Below are 16,784 nucleotides of genomic sequence, written 5' to 3'. Positions count from 1 at the left end.
ACATTTCATAAAATGGTAATCTTGGGACAAAGTTTGTTTGTTAATTATGATGGAAATATAAATACAAATGCTTTGTGATTTTATACAGGATTACAGAACACTTTGGAAATCATGACAAGTAGTGCAGAAAATGAATCAGAATAAATTTAGGGTAATTTCAAAGACGTTTTCTAAACAACACTTATGGACAGATGGTCACACCACATATCTTGACACTTTGAATAACAAAAAAATTACAAGAAACTAATCTTTTTTTGAAAAGTTAAAGTGGGTCCATTCATAGGAGAGGTGCTTCATATATATGGCATCTTTTCAGTGCACTTATACCAATTTCTAACTGATAAAATGCGATCAGCATTATGCAATATATATATAATCACCTAAACTTCTATAAATATACATAATATATCCATAAATATAAATATACACAATATCCACAAGACACCAGACAGATAAAAATACACCAGACATAAAGCTGAAGCTCGTCCCTGTCTGTCTGTGATGTATTTCTGGTTGTGTTTGATGCAGCTGTCCTCTGATCATCCGTCTCTTTCAGCCTGTCCTGAACCGCGCCGGTCTCCCTCAGGGCCCGTCCGATCAGAAGGTCGTCGTGGTGACGGTGGACGACTGCGACTCGTCGGTGGCGCTGCGCTTCGGTCACGTGATCGGAAACTACTCGTGCTCCGCCCAGGGCAGCCAATCAGGATCCAAGAAGTAAGAGCGCAAATCTAACGAGTGGTAATCGGCAGTAAAAGTACGAATGTGTAATGTTGCGTTGTTTCGCGGCAGGTCTCTGGATCTGACGGGGCCGCTGCTGCTGGGCGGCGTTCCGAAACTTCCCGAGGAGTTTCCCGTCCGGAACCGGCAGTTTGTCGGCTGCATGAAGGACCTGCGCATCGACCAGCGCCACATCGACATGGCTGGATTCATCGCTAATAATGGAACGCTAGCTGGTGATTAGTGCTACTGGAACATTCTTTTGAATAGACTAGGTTCAGATCACACTTTTCTGACCACAATCAATTTGTAGCAGTGAATGAAGAGGTGTCATCAATCACAAGTGCAGTATGGAGTACCACAAGGCTCAGTACTAGGACCGTTGCTTTTTACGCTTTATATGTTACTTTTGGAGCTATCATCAGAAAACATGGTGTTAGCTTTCATTGTAACGCTGATGATACTCAGCTCTATATTTCTTTACGATTTGCCCAGTTTCCTTCAACACACTGTTGTTCTGTTTAATACTGTAAAGTTGCTTTGATTACAGTGTACAATGTGTTTTCCCAGGATGCTCTGCAAAGCGTCATTTCTGCAGCACTAACCCGTGTCTGAACGGCGGCAGCTGTGTGAACCTGTGGGGTTCGTTCCGATGCGACTGTCCGTTGGGATTCGGAGGTCGAAACTGCGAGAAAGGTGAGCGAGCGTCACGTGAACTGCCCCTCTGTTAACGACGAGATTGGTCAGTAATGACTCCTGTCTGTCCGTCTTTCTGCAGCGATGCCCAACGCGCTGCGTTTCCAGGGTAATGGTTTGTTGTCGTGGCGGGATCTGGCTGTCGTGGTAACGGTTCCGTGGCACCTGGAGTTCATGTTCCGCACACGGCAGCCAACGGCGACACTGATACACATCAGTTCAGCGCAACAACACAACCTCACCATACAGGTGCAGTTAATTATTTATACTCGTGTATATATAAAAGTATATTTATTTATACTTTTTTTATCAGTGAGGACCCACTAAACTGAGCTTTTGTCAGCTTTAATTCACTTCTAAAAATATGGTTAGTGGGGTCCAAACACACAGACAGACAGTAAACACACGGTTGAGCAGCTTCAGCAGCAGGTGCACTGCCTGTTTTATTTATGTGTCTACAGCTCCACCTGCTGGCTGTGTGCGATATGACAACACACTAAACCTGAGATTAACAGGCAGATTTTGAACAGGCAGGATGATGTCATGTGTGTTTATCTGAAGAATGAGTGTGATCGTAACACTTGTGTGTTTGTCAGCTGAGGGAGGGTTACGTGTTGACGTCAGTCCAGCGCGGCGAGGACTCCACCGTGTCTCGTGTTGATGATGTCACAGTGTGCGACGGCCAATGGCATCACGTGATGTTGGAGCTCAGAGGCCCCGCGACTGGCAGCATAACGGCGGCGCTGACCCTCGATCACGGCCTGTACACGGTCAGACGTGATCTTATAATATTTAAATATTTATTATTGCTTAATAATAGTAGAATGTTTTGTAAAGATTTTTCACTTGAATGTATTTATGAATATAATGTGTGTGTGTGTGTGTGTGTAGTCGTCTATGGATCTGGACTCTAAACTGAAGGGTGTTAAACTGAAGACTGTGAGTGTCGGCGGAATCACAGACGGAAAGAATAATGTCATCAGTGGATTCAGAGGATGTGTTCAGGTGAACGTCACAATCACACACACACACACACACACACACACTTACACAATCACACATGAACACAATCACGTGATCACAATCAATCACCCCCCCCCACATGATCACAATCTCAGACGTACGTGATCACAAACACACGATCACAATCACAAACACCCACAATCACAATTTTATACACATGTAATCACAGTCATACATGATAACAATCACGTGATCACAATCACACACACACACACACAATCACAGTCATACATGATCACAATCACAAACACCCACAATCACCATCTTATACACATGATCACAATCACACACACAATCATGTGATTACCACAATCACATTAACACAGTCACATGTGATCACAATCACACACACGCACATGATCACAATCATGATCACAATCACATGTGATCACTATCACACATCAACACAATCACATGTGACCACAATCAAACACACAGACACACACGCAGACATGCATGATTACAATCACATGTGATCAGTCACACACATCCACATGATCACTATCTCAGACACACATGATCACAATCACAATTTTATACACACATAATCAGTCACACATGATCACAAGTGATCACAATCTCACACACACACACACACACACAAGTGATCACAGTCACGTTATCACAATCACACATGATTATAACAATCACGCACACAATAACCACAATCACACATATTCATCACAATCATACTCACTCTCATGTGATTGTACGCAGGGTTTGCGTCTGGGAGAATCCACCTCGGCTCCCGTGTTTCCCAGCATGCATCAGGCTCACGTAGTAAACGTGGACTCGGGCTGCAGCCTGCCGAACCCCTGCGTGTCGAACTCGTGTCCCGCTCACAGCGACTGCAGCGACGACTGGGACGCACATTCATGCAGATGCCACACCGGTCAGTCTGATTACAGCACTTAATCACATCTACATTGAGTTTGCGTTTTTATATTTTCAGTTTTGATTTGAATTGTAGTTAGTTATACTATTTCAGTTACTTATTTAGCATTTTGTTGTCTTCTTGTATTGTTTACACATGATAACAGGTTACTACGGCAACAACTGCAGCGACGCCTGCGCTCTGAACCCCTGCGAGCACCAATCAGCATGCAGCAGGAAGTCAAGCTCCGCCCACGGATACACGTGTAACTGTCCCAGCAGCTACTTCGGCCAGTACTGCGAGAAAAAGTACAAATGTTTCCTTACGCGCAGAGAGATTCATGGTGCTGTAACGATGTGTGTGCTAACGTGAGTGTGCGTTTGTGTCCAGGACGGATCTGCCGTGTCCACGCGGATGGTGGGGCGATAAGTCATGTGGTCCGTGTAACTGTGACACGGCTAAAGGATTCGACGCCGACTGTAACAAGACCAGCGGCGCGTGTCGCTGCAAGGTATGATCAAACTTTATTACTGTCTTTAAGTACTGTTTTTAGTTTAGAAAATGTTTATTAAATCAGTTGTTTATATTTGTGTTTTTCTATTCAATTGTATAATTTTATTACATTGTTGTTGTATTGTTTAATAAATTGTAACTTTGTTGTTATTATGCACATTTAATTTTATATTTTTGAATTCTCAAACATTCAAAAGTTTGTCATCAACTCACTCCAGAATGCAGTTGAACATTTACTGTGTGTGTTTCTCTCGTCAGGACAATCACTACCGGCCTGTGTCGAGCGCGGCGTGTCTGCTGTGCGACTGTTACGCGGTGGGCTCGTTCTCGCGCGCGTGTGACCGGGACAGCGGTCAGTGTCCGTGTAAGCCGGGCGTCATCGGTCGTCAGTGTGACCGCTGTGATAACCCGTTCGCTGAGGTCTCGTCCAGCGGCTGTGAAGGTCAGACTTTCAAACACACGCACTCATCATGCTGACATACGTGTCCCACAATCCCTCAGTAACATGTGTATCTGTGTTTGCGTGTGTTCAGTGATCTACGACAGCTGTCCGCAGGCCATCGAAGCGGGAATCTGGTGGCCGCGAACCAAGTTCGGTTTACCGGCGGCCGTCTCGTGTCCGAAAGGATCCATCGGTACGAATCAAACGTCATTTCACATTCATAACGTGATTCTGAAATTTTAACATTTATACAATATTTTGGCATTATATTTGTGTGCAGGAACTGAAAATTTGATGTATTTTTGATGTAGTTTGTTATTTAATTCTAAACTTTGCGTTCTATTGCGCAGGAACTGCGATTCGTCACTGCGACGAGCACAAGGGCTGGCTGTCGCCGAACCTCTTCAACTGCACATCTGTGAGCTTCAGTAAACTTAAGACACTGGTAAGAATCTCTCATTGACCTCTCACATTAACATGTGATCGACACATCCTCACCCGTGTTTTCATGTCCGCAGTCGGAGCGTTTGGCGCGCAACACGTCTTTGATGGACTCCGGTAACGTCCAGCAGACGGCGGCGTTGCTGAGTAACGCTACGAAGGACACGAGACAGTTCTACGGCAGCGACGTGAAGATCGCGTATCACCTGACGCGTGCAATACTGCAGCACGAGAGCAGCCAACAGGGCTTTAACCTCACCGCCACACAGGACGTCCTGTTCAATGAGGTACGCGTGTGCGGCTGCATCGCTAACACACAAAACGCATGTTGCACAATTTTTTTTTTTTAAGATTTATTTTTGCCATTTATATGCCTTTATTTGGATAGGACAGTGTAGATGGACAGGAAGCGAAGTGGGAGAGAGACAAGGGGGTAGGATCGGGAAAGGTCCACGAGCCGGGACTCGCTATATGTACATGCGCTAACCACAAAGCTAATGGCGCCAAACTGAGTGTGCAGTTTTAACACTGAAACGCTACAATTAACGAATGTTGTGCATTTTTCTTGAGGAAAGAAATTATAATTTCTATATTAATATGTTATTTACAAAATTTTCAATATTTCAGTTACTTCTGTTTAATAACACACAAAATAACACACCTAGTTATTTTTATTAAAAATAGTAGTTTGCATTTTAAAAGTAACATTTTTAAGTAGTTACGTAATAAAAGTAGTGATGCAACTATTTATAAAATGGGAATATTCATAGAATTGATTTGAACTTTCACACCAAATTTACAGGAAATAACAATTTTTGTTATATTTATTAGGAATACTAGATGCATTTTTAAAAGTAACGAAATAGTTATGAATTAGTTACCACATTTTTACTTTGTGATTGGTCGCTGTCGCAGCACCTGATGCACGTGGGCAGCGCTATCCTGTCGGCGGACACGCGCGGACATTGGGAACTCATCCAGCAGACGGACGGCGGGACGGCCACGCTCCTGCGACAGTTTGAGGAATATACGAACACGCTCGCGCAGAACATGAGGAAGACCTACCTGAGCCCCTTCACCATCGTCACGCCCAACATCGGTCTGTTATTTCATTCATTTATTGATTGATATGCACACACCCTCCAACCAAAACCCCGCCCTCTGCAAAACACCACCTTCCAAAGACATCAAGATGATTGACAGGCCAAAAGCATTTCTGATTGGCTAAGTAAATCCAGTAGGATGTTTGAGTTTCAGACTGGCAAAGTTAAAAATGGTAAAAAGTAATGGCCTTTACGCCAGATCAACATCAGTCAATGTGATTATGAAGTATTTTGTTTTTTTCAGCGTTTTTTTTTTTGTCTGTATCATTCCAGTCATCTCCATCGATCGCTTGGAGAAGATGAATTTCGCCGGCGCTAAACTGCCGCGTTATGAGTCTCTGCGCGGGCCACGCCCACTCGACCTGGAGACGGCCGTCACTCTTCCCGACTCCGTCTTCATCCCCGCCCCCGAAGGCAAAGGTCAGCGGCACCACAGCGAGCCAATCGCGGAGTCCGGCGGAAACCACACGGCCAGTCGGAAGAAACGGCACCCGGACGAGCGTGAGCAGGACGCCATTGCCAGCGTCATCATCTTCCACAGTCTAGCAGCACTGCTGCCGGAGCGATACGACACCGACAAGAGGAGCCTCAGGTGAGACCAGACGAGACCAGACTAGACCAGATGAGATGTCAACATAATCTAACGCTGTGTGTGTGTGTCCAGGGTTCCCAAGCGTCCGGTCATCAACACTCCAGTGGTCAGTATAACGGTTCATGATAACGAGGAGCTGCTGCAGCACACGCTGGATAAACCCATCACGGTGCAGTTCCGCCTGGTGACCACTGAGGAGCGCTCTAAACCCATCTGTGTGTTCTGGAACCACTCCATAATGTGAGTATACACTCATGAGTGTGTATATAGTGTGTTAATATGACGAGGTGTTTTTTAAGTGTGTGCTGTGTTGTGTGTGCAGTGCTGGCGGTCCGGGCGGCTGGTCTTCGAAGGGTTGTGAGGTGGTCTTCAGGAACAGCACACACATCAGCTGCCAGTGCTACCACATGACCAGCTTCGCTGTGCTCATGGACATCTCACGCCGAGAGGTGACTCAACTCAACCTAACCTGCACTAACCTGATCACAACTATTTGGTTCCTGTTAACTGGGGGGAGTACACTGATACATTGTGGTCCTAGCAACACCCTAACAACCACATTTAACACCTATATACTAACTAGAAACCACTGAAAACTCTACCAACAGTTTAGCCAAACCCTAGTAATCACCCAGAACACCCTAGCTTATCTGCTTATCAAGCACATGGTGATGCCCTAGCAACCACCCAGAAAACCACAGCAACTGCCATCAAACACTGAAACCACCCTAGCAACTGGTTATCAATCACACATCAGTGCCTTAGCAATAATCAAGAACACATAGAAACACTCTAGCAATCACTCAGAAAATCCTGCCTAGTAACACCCTAACAACCACCTAGAACACCCTAGCTTCTGCCTTACAACCACATAGTAATGCCCTAACAACCACCCAGAAAACTCTGCCAACAACCACTGAGAACACTGTAGCAACTGCTTATTAACCACCCTAGTAATCATTCAGAACACCCTATCAACTGCTTAGCAACCATGTACCAGTACCCTAGTTGCCCCTTGGGAAACCCTAGCAACTACCTTGTAACCACACAGCAATTCTCTAGGAACGACCAAGAAAGCTCTGCCAGCTGGCGTTAACCCACAGGAACTCCAAAAAACCTGCTTACCAATGCATAGCGACACCCTAGAAACCTTCCAAAACATCTTAACAACTGCCTAGCAACTGCCTAGTAACCACATAGCAATTCCCTAGCAACCACCCAGAAAACTCTGCCAGCTGCCATCAACCACTGAGAACACCAAAGAAACTGCTTATCAACACATAGTAACAAACTATAAATAATCCAGATCACCCTAGCAACACCCTAGAAACCACATAGCAATGTTCTAGTAACTGCTCAGGAAAAAGTGCCAACAACCACTAAGAAAATCTCAGTAACTGCTTATCAACCACATAGCAGCACCCTAGAAATAATCCAGAACACCGTGGCAGCCCCAGAACAATGTCATAGCAACTTCTCCCAAAAACCCTAACAACTGCCTAGTAACCAAAAAGCAATTCCCTAGCAACCACCAAGATATCTCTGCCAGCTGCCATCAAGCACTCAGAACACCAAAGAAAAAAACGTATCAATGCATAGCAACACACTAGAAATTATCCAGAACACCCTAGCAACTGCATAGCAACACCCTAGCAACCACATAGCAACGTCTTAGCAGCCACTCTGAACACCCTAGTAACTTTTAAGCAACCACTCAGCAACACCCTACCAACAACCCAGTAATCACTCAGAAAACCCTACCAACTACCTAGCAACACCCTAGGAACCACAAAGAAAACACCCTAGCGACTATTTAGCAACCACACAGCAATGCCCTAGCAACCACCCAGAAAATCCTGCTTAACAACCACTTAGCATCATCCTAGCAACAGCCAATCACTTTGTCAAACAAGGTACTTCCTGTTGATGTTTCAGGTACTTCCTGCTCTAGTCTTTTTCCAAAGTACCCAATTCTGCGATAGAACCGTGGACTTGGCAACCTTGAGTACACTTGAGTCTTAAATACGCGTGTGTTTGTCCTTCAGAACGGAGAGATCCTGCCGGTGAAGCTGATCACGTGGAGTTCGGTGGGTGTGACTCTGGGCTTCCTCTTCCTCACCATCGTCTTCCTCACCTGTCTGCGTGCCGCGAGCAGCAACAAGACCAGCATCGTCAAAAACGGCGCGTCCGCGCTCTTCATCGCGCACCTCATCTTCATCCTGGGCATCAGTCAGGCGGATAACCCGGTAACACCCACTTCCTGTCTATCAGTGAGAGTGAGTGTACGGAATGGTGCGTGACGTTCATTTGTTTCCCTGCAGTTCCTGTGTACGGTGATGGCCATCCTGCTGCACTTCTTCTGGCTGTGCGTGTTCTCCTGGCTCTTCCTGGAGGGTCTGCACGTCTACCGCATGCTGAGCGAGCTGCGCGACATCAACTACGGCCCCATGAGGTTCTACTATCTGATCGGGTGGGGCGTCCCGGCCTTCATCACGGGTCTGGCGGTGGGACTGGATCCCGAGGGCTACGGGAACCCGGACTTCTGCTGGCTCTCGCTCTACGACACCCTCATATGGAGTTTCGCGGGTCCCATTGCGTTTGTGGTGTCGGTGAGTATTTATGTGCATCTGCGCACTCCCGCTAGTGTGTTCTGAGTATAAAAACATCTGTTTCTCTCTCAGATGAACGTGTTCCTGTACATCATGGCGTCGAAAGCGTCATGTTCACTCAAGCAGAAGAGCTGTGAGAAGAGAGACGTGCCGGCGTGAGTCTCCTACACACTGAATCCTTAAATGTGTGTTTGTAGTGTGTTTGCTAAAGCACATGTGTGTGTGTGTGTGTGTGTGTGCAGGGCGGGTCTGCGGACGGCGTGTGCCGTGTTGTTCCTGGTGACGGTGACGTGTCTGCTGGCGCTGCTGTCGGTCAACAGCGACATGATTCTCTTCCACTATCTGTTCGCCGGATTCTGCTGCGTTCAGGTATTCAGGCATCAGGCAGAGCAGAAACACCCCATCAGCCCAACGCAGCGCCTGTCACTCATGATCTGATGTGATCACATATGTGTTTGTTTCAGGGGCCGTTTATTTTCTTCTTCCGTGTGGTGTTTAATAAAGAAGCGAGAGACGCCATGCGCTACTGCTGCAGCAAGAAACGACCCGATCACATGATCAAATCCAAACCGTCCGTGAGTTCTTTTGCAAACTTCTGTTATATTGTTTTTATTTTGTTCAGTGTTTTTTCCAAATGCTAATTCCTCCGTCTCTTCATCTGTCCGTCAGGCGTTTATCTGTAACAGTAATTTTGTGGATGGGCGTCTGTACCATCTGCCGTTCGCCGAGTCGAGTGTGTCTCTGAACGGAACCCAGAGCAGCAAAACCCATCAGAACTACATGCCCTTCAGCCTCCGGTACACACTAGATATTTTACCAGGAAAAAAAGACACAAACGGCTGATAAAGCTCATGAAGTGTCGTTTTGTTTGGTTTTGTTTCAGAGGAGACGAGCTAAACAGCAGTCACCTGAGTCTGAGTGAACACAACACACTGTTCAAAGACAAAGAGCAAAGAGCAGATACACACACACACACACACACACACACGTGTATGTATGTCTCACAGTGAGCTCAGTTTAACCTCCACGCATGTGTGTGTAGATCACGACTCAGACTCTGACAGCGATCTCTCGGAGCTGGAGGACGATCAGAGCGGCTCGTACGCGTCCACGCACTCGTCCGACAGCGAGGAAGACGAGGGCGAGTTCCCGCAGGAGGAATGCTGGGAGAATCTGGCCACCAGCGGCTCCAACAAACCTCACGGTACGACATCACGATTCACGCAACTCTGCACTTCTGTTAGCATGCGTCTGACGTGTCTCTCTCTGTCTGTTAGACGCATGGGAGGGTGAGACAGGAGCAGCAGACGAGCGTCTTAAGGTGCAGACGCTGTCCAAACCTGAGGACAGAGCAGAGGATCATGGGATGGAAAACCTGCTGCTGCTGCTGCCCAGTTTACCAAACACCAGCACACAGCCGCACAAAGGTCTGAACGAGCAAACTAAAATAACTATAATTATAACTATAACTATACCAATAACTCGAATTACTATAACCATACTGATAACTATGATAACTATACCATAAACTATGGTAACTATAACTATACCATTAACTACCATGACTATAACTGTACCGATAACTATAACTATATCACTATGATAACTATACCGATAACTATAATAACTATAACTACATTGATAACTGTACCAATAACTATGATAACTATACAGATAACTATAACTCTGATAACTATACCAATAACTACAATAATTGTATCCATAACTATACCAATAACTATAACTCTGATAACTGTACTGATAACTACAATAACTGTACCGATAACTATAACTATACCACTATGATAACTATACAGATAACTATGATAACTATAATAACTATAACTACATCAGTAACTATACCAATATGATAAATGTACCGATAACTATAACTCTGATAACTATACCAATAACTACAATAACCGTGCTGATAACTATAACTATACCACTATGATAACTATGCCAATAACTATGATACCTATAATAGTTATAACTACACGATAACTACCAATAATTATGATAACTCTGATAACTATACCGATATCTATGTTAATTATAACTATAACTATACCACTATGATAACTATACCAGTAACTATAACTACATCGATAACTATACCAATAACTATGATAGCTGGACCAATAACTATAATTCTGCTAACTATATTGATAACTACAATAACTGTACCGATAACTATAACTATACCACTATGATAACTATACCAATAACTATGATAACTGTAATAACTATTAACTATACCAATAACTATATCAATAACTATACCAGTAACTGATAACTCTGATAACTATACCGATAACTATAATAACTGTACCGATAACAAACTATAACTATAACTATACCAATAACTATGATAAGCACACCAATGACGTTAACTATAATGATAACTATACAGATAACTATAATTATACTTATAACTACAATAACTATAATTGTAGAAATACTGATACCTAATAGCTAAGTGATACTGATATAATTGTAACTACACCAATAACTAATTGTGACTATAACTATGACTAGTTGTAAGTGCTGCTGGCCAGTGTAAGTGTGATAAATGTTAACATGTGATGGTACTGCACAGGAATCCTCAAGAAGAAGCAGCTGTCGCCCATCGCCGAGAGAAACGCCATCAACCGCATACACAACCAGCTCTCTGGAGACTCCGCCTCCTCACGGGGCCCCTCCTCCAACGAGGGCAGAGGGGGCGGGGCTAGGCTGGGACATCTTAATGGGGCGTCCACGAGCGGACTGACGAAAATGCTCGACAACGACTCGTCCGAATCTGAGTAAGTGAATCACGTCCGCTGACGTTACTGTCAAATTTCTATTGGAAAATCAATGTTATTTTTAAGTTTATATAATGATTAGTATATATTGTGATTATTATATAATAATGAGTTTATATAATATATATATATATATATATATATATATATATATATATATATATATATATAAACTCAAGCAGTTGAGACTTGCTACATAGTATGTTTTACATCAGTGTACTGTATATATATGGATAAGTATATATCCAACTATTGCGCAGCAATAGTTTATATTTTGCTATATATTCAACGATACTATATATCTAACTTTATCTATAGATTTGTGTGATAATATTCTTATATAAAGTGTTCATGAATCAGATATGGACGTGTGTGTGTTTTTTGCAGATGCTGATGAGTGACGAGGGAATGAAGAGGCGAAGAACAATCGTCCTGTTTGTGTCCCTCCGTTTCATTTTTCCCACATTTCACGCGACAGTTGATCTGATTCTCCGTGCCAAACGCTGACGAGAATCGGTCGTGTTTTTACGTTTTTGTTTACATACTTGAAGCGAAGCACTTTTTTTCTTTCTTTCGTCCTCTCGCCACGTCAAAACCAACACGGACATTTTTGTAAATGAGTGAAAATATCAGGGAATTTCCTACATGAAGCTGAACTACTGCTGGACTGAGCTGCTGCTGCTGCTGCTGCTGTACGAGCGATAAATGAAGGAAGGAACCACTGGAGACTCCCGATTCACGCCTTTCACCGCCGACGCCTCTCGTGTCGTGTCGGCGACGCCTTCTCCACCAGCAGCGCCTTTCTTTGTACCGTTGGAGGAGAGCAACACTTTTGATACGAGCTGTTTTTGTAAATTTTGAGGACATTTTTATACGAACTCTTTTAAAAAGACTGACGTTTAAACATTTTGAAAGAAACCCTTTGTATTTTATAGATTAGCAACGATGTAAATGTGAATTTAAACCTTTGTCGCAGTGTTGTACAGATCTCTAACACGTCACGCAAAACACACGCTAACCCATCCCAGCGTTTCACCTCCATCACATCCTCAGCCTTCATTTACGCTTCGACGGCGTACAATGCAAACGTCACTGCCGCCCTCGAGTTTTAACACACGACGTGCTGCTCCAATCTTCTGAGACGCTCCAGACGGGTCATTTTTGGATTTTTGATAACAAATCATGCTGTACAGTTTTATATCTTCATACGGTTCTTTGCTCTCAGTGCTTTATTATGGAGGCCTGTTTAACCCGTGGGATAAAAAATGTAAAAACTGCAACTTGTCACTTCACAATTCTGACTTTTTTTCTGATATGTGAAATATAAACACACACTGGGATAATAAGATATAAGATAAAAATTGGGAGGTGTTAACTTGAAAATTTGAGGTTTTTGGTTTACATTTCTATTTTTTTGTTCCATGTCGGAAACAAAGAAAAAGCCATAATTGTGAAATATCAATTCGGAATTTAGAGAAAAAAAAATGACAATTTGTTTATAACTCACGATTTTGTACGATAACTCATGGAAGCATATTTCTGCCACATAACAAAAAGAAAGTGCCTTAAAAAGTCAAAATTATGAGATAAAAAGTTGAAATTATGAGATAAGTCAAAATTATAAAATAAAAAGTCAAAATGATGACTTAAGTCATAATTCTGAGATAAGAAGTCAAAATGATGAGATGAAATGTCGAAACTTTGACTTAAAAAGACAAAATTATGACTTATAAAGTCGAAATTACATTAAAAAGTCAAAATTATGTCTTGAGTCTATATTATGATATAAAAAGTCGAAATTGTGAGATAAAAAATTAAAATTGACTTATAGTCGAAATTATGAGATAAAAAGTTGAAATTATGACCTTAAAAGAGTAAATTATGACTTATGAAGTGGAAATTAGATCAAATCTAATTATGACTTAAGTCATAATTACGAGATAAAAAGTCAAAATTATGAGATGTTGAAATTGACAGTCAAAATTCTGATATAAAAAGTCAAAATTATGATTTATAAAATTTAAATTATGAAATAAAAAAAAATATGAAATAAAATGTCAAAATGATGACTGAAGTCCTAATTCTGAGATGCACGTCCTGTTTGTCATTAGACCACTATTCTGTGATCAGTGTTTATAAAGTCATTAAGTCAATTTTGACTTGTAAAGTCATAATTTTGACTTTTTATCTCGTAATTTACTTAACTGACTTTTTATCCAACTTTGACTTTTAAAGTCATAATTCCACTTTTTATTTAGTAATTATGACTTAAGTCGTAATTTTGACTTTTTAAGTCATAGTATTGATTTAGTAAATCATTTCAATTATTTATCTTGTAATTGACTTAATTTAGACTCTTTATCCCATTTTGACTTTTTAAATCATAATTTCAACTTTTTATCTTGTATTTATGACTTAAGTCATGGTTTTCGCTTTTAAAGTCAATTTGTTTTTTTTTAATCTCATAATTTTGACTTTTAAAGGCATGAACTTTTTTCTTATGTGGCAGAAATGAAAAAACTGAGAATTACGTGATATAGACTTTCTGAAAAAAGTTTGATTAGTGAGATGTAAACTCACAATTTGGAGAAAATAAAATCAGTGTAGTAAGATTCAAAAGTCATTTAACATTTTTTTTTATACCATTACAGAAAAAAACGAGATGTAAACACAATTTAGAGAAAAACAAATGAAAAACATAAACCTGAAATCAGAACTAACAAATATAAAAATATTGCGAAATATAAACTTCAAGTCTGAATTGTGAGATAAAAAGTTTTAACTACATTTTTTACATTTCATATTGGAAACAAACGATTCTTGCTAGATGTAAACTTCACTTCAAATTTTAACGGCAAATAACTCGCAATTTTGTGGTAAAAAGTTTGAATTGCATGATGTAAACACAATTCGGAGAAAAAGTTTGATTTATGAAATGTAAACTTGAAATTTGAGAAAACAAATCTGAATTGTAAGATTAAAATATGTAATTATCTATTTAAGAAAAACATACCACTGCACAAAAAAAAAGAGTAAGATATAAACAGAATTCAGAAGAAAAACAGTCAAAATTGTAAGATGTAAAATTTACTTGCAAATAACTTGCAATTGTGAAATATAAACTTAAGTTTGAATAGAAACTCACAACTGGAAAGAAAAAAGTCTGAATTGTGAGATGGAATTACTTTTTTTTTGTGAAATGTAACCACAATTCTAAGAAAAAAAGTCAGATGTAAATTTTTGAGGAATGAAGTCACGGTTCCCTTTCTATATTTTCTATTCTGTGTGAGAAACGAGTTTCCATATTTCCAGCTGTGTTTGTGTGTGTGACTGGAAACGCTTTGTAAACACACTGACTTGAGTAAATCTGCTGTTTTTAATATGTAACGTCTCGCTGGTTTTTCGTGTTTTCTGAGACGCTCCGTGTGTGTTTACGGGTCGTTGTGCGTCTCTGCGCGTCTCCCGACGGTTCTCCTGCTCCACCAGTCTCTCACGGTGCTCATGAGGCTCGTCGACTGCTCTTCTCTCACACTTCTAGCAGATATTCTGTCCGTGAGCGTCTGGATTCGTCTCTGAGCGTCTGCGGTGAGGTTGTGGTGTGGACCCAGGCCACGTCTGTAAGCTGAACAGCAGATCTTACTACAGAACATCTCAACCACAACAACAACAACAACACATCCAGGTGAGAGGAACAAAAAAAAGTCCTGAATCTTCCTGAATCTCACACACAGCCTATGATTTTTTTCTCTCTACAATTTCTTTTCCCTGAAAAACTTTTCGTTTTTTATTTCTTAAACTTATTAAAAAATAAACCTTTTTTGCTCCTCAAAATTTTTCATTTTTTTCTTTAATCAAATATTTTTATTTTTACTCTTAAAAATGTTTTTTATCTCATTAAAAATGCTTTATTTTCTCTCTTTTTTTTTCACGAGAAAGAAGTTTCGGATATAAAAAATGAAAAGTTTTTGAAGACAAACAATAGTTTTTTTTTTTTAATGAAATAGTTTTTATTTTTTTAATGAAAGGTTTAACAAGGTAAAAAATAAAGTTTTTTGAAGAGGAAAGAGTTTTTTTGTCTAAATATTTTGTCTCTCTTCAAAAACTTTTTATCTTCTCTTAATTTTTTTAATTTTTCTCTTAAAACTTATATTTTTTTCTCTCTCATTAATAAACTTTACATTTTTTCCCCTCTTCAAATAGTTTTCATTTTTATCTTCTCTTAAACTTTTCATTACAAAAAAAAGTTAATCAAATAACTTAATGTTTTATCTCTTTATAAACGTCTCAGTTTTTATTTCTTAAACTTAATTATTTTCTCATATTAAAAATCTTCATATTTTACTCATCAAAAAACTTTACTTTTTTATTTCTTAAACGTCTTTTTAAAAAATGGTTTTCCTCTCATCTCAAAAAACTAATTTTTTCTCAAACTAAGTTCACAAAATCCTTCGTTTTTTTTTTCTCATCAAAAAACAAACAAACATTTTTTCTCTTTTAAAAAAGTAAAAAAAAAAACAAAAACGTTTTTATCTCAAATGTTTTTTGAGGAAAAAGGTTGAAGGGATGAAAAATCATTTTTTTTATTAAGAAAAAAAAACGTTTTTATGAGATAAAAGTTTGAGAAAAAAGTTTTTTGGTGAGAAGAACATTTATGAGAAGTTTCTTCAAAAACTTCACTTTTTCTATTTTATCGCTCAAAATTTTCTCAATTTTTCTCAAAATTTTCTCAACATATTCTCATCTCACTTCTCAATTTTTCTTATCAAAATATTTTATAAACTATTTTATTTTCTCTTATTTTTTTCTCTTAAACTTAAACATAAAATTTTTTTTCTCATCGAATTTTTTTTTTCATCTATAAACTTGTCATGAAAAAAGTCCTCTTATCACAAAAAATGCTAGCTATGCATTAGCCAGCAGTACCAACCTCGGCCACCAGGTGTCGCCACAGCCTGAAATCTAACGCATGC

The 16,784-nt window shown here is 40.4% G+C and overlaps 1 protein-coding gene across 1 annotated transcript in view; it reads left to right on the top strand.

Annotated features, from left to right (window-relative positions):
• Positions 1-11,818, top strand: part of celsr2 (cadherin, EGF LAG seven-pass G-type receptor 2) — a 41,597-nt gene extending 29,779 nt beyond the window's left edge. The window contains exons 6-32 of the mRNA XM_051094434.1: positions 557-714; positions 790-953; positions 1,288-1,413; positions 1,496-1,662; positions 2,010-2,183; positions 2,305-2,418; positions 3,154-3,328; positions 3,477-3,618; positions 3,701-3,821; positions 4,082-4,265; positions 4,357-4,458; positions 4,616-4,710; positions 4,784-4,993; positions 5,622-5,805; positions 6,083-6,401; positions 6,474-6,641; positions 6,724-6,850; positions 8,447-8,647; positions 8,723-9,010; positions 9,083-9,165; positions 9,253-9,379; positions 9,475-9,585; positions 9,680-9,807; positions 9,894-9,974; positions 10,057-10,214; positions 10,288-10,437; positions 11,610-11,818. Coding sequence (XP_050950391.1) covers positions 557-714; positions 790-953; positions 1,288-1,413; positions 1,496-1,662; positions 2,010-2,183; positions 2,305-2,418; positions 3,154-3,328; positions 3,477-3,618; positions 3,701-3,821; positions 4,082-4,265; positions 4,357-4,458; positions 4,616-4,710; positions 4,784-4,993; positions 5,622-5,805; positions 6,083-6,401; positions 6,474-6,641; positions 6,724-6,850; positions 8,447-8,647; positions 8,723-9,010; positions 9,083-9,165; positions 9,253-9,379; positions 9,475-9,585; positions 9,680-9,807; positions 9,894-9,974; positions 10,057-10,214; positions 10,288-10,437; positions 11,610-11,818 — 4,266 coding nt within the window. The remainder of the gene's footprint in view (positions 1-556; positions 715-789; positions 954-1,287; positions 1,414-1,495; positions 1,663-2,009; positions 2,184-2,304; positions 2,419-3,153; positions 3,329-3,476; positions 3,619-3,700; positions 3,822-4,081; positions 4,266-4,356; positions 4,459-4,615; positions 4,711-4,783; positions 4,994-5,621; positions 5,806-6,082; positions 6,402-6,473; positions 6,642-6,723; positions 6,851-8,446; positions 8,648-8,722; positions 9,011-9,082; positions 9,166-9,252; positions 9,380-9,474; positions 9,586-9,679; positions 9,808-9,893; positions 9,975-10,056; positions 10,215-10,287; positions 10,438-11,609) is intronic.
• Positions 11,819-16,784: the final 4,966 nt, after the last annotated feature.

The sequence above is a fragment of the Labeo rohita genome, chromosome 22 (genome assembly GCF_022985175.1).
Source record: "Labeo rohita strain BAU-BD-2019 chromosome 22, IGBB_LRoh.1.0, whole genome shotgun sequence".
Taxonomy (NCBI): Eukaryota; Metazoa; Chordata; class Actinopteri; order Cypriniformes; family Cyprinidae; genus Labeo; species Labeo rohita.
The sequence above is the reverse complement of the archived record's forward strand: the minus strand, read 5'-3'. Positions and strand labels throughout refer to the sequence as shown.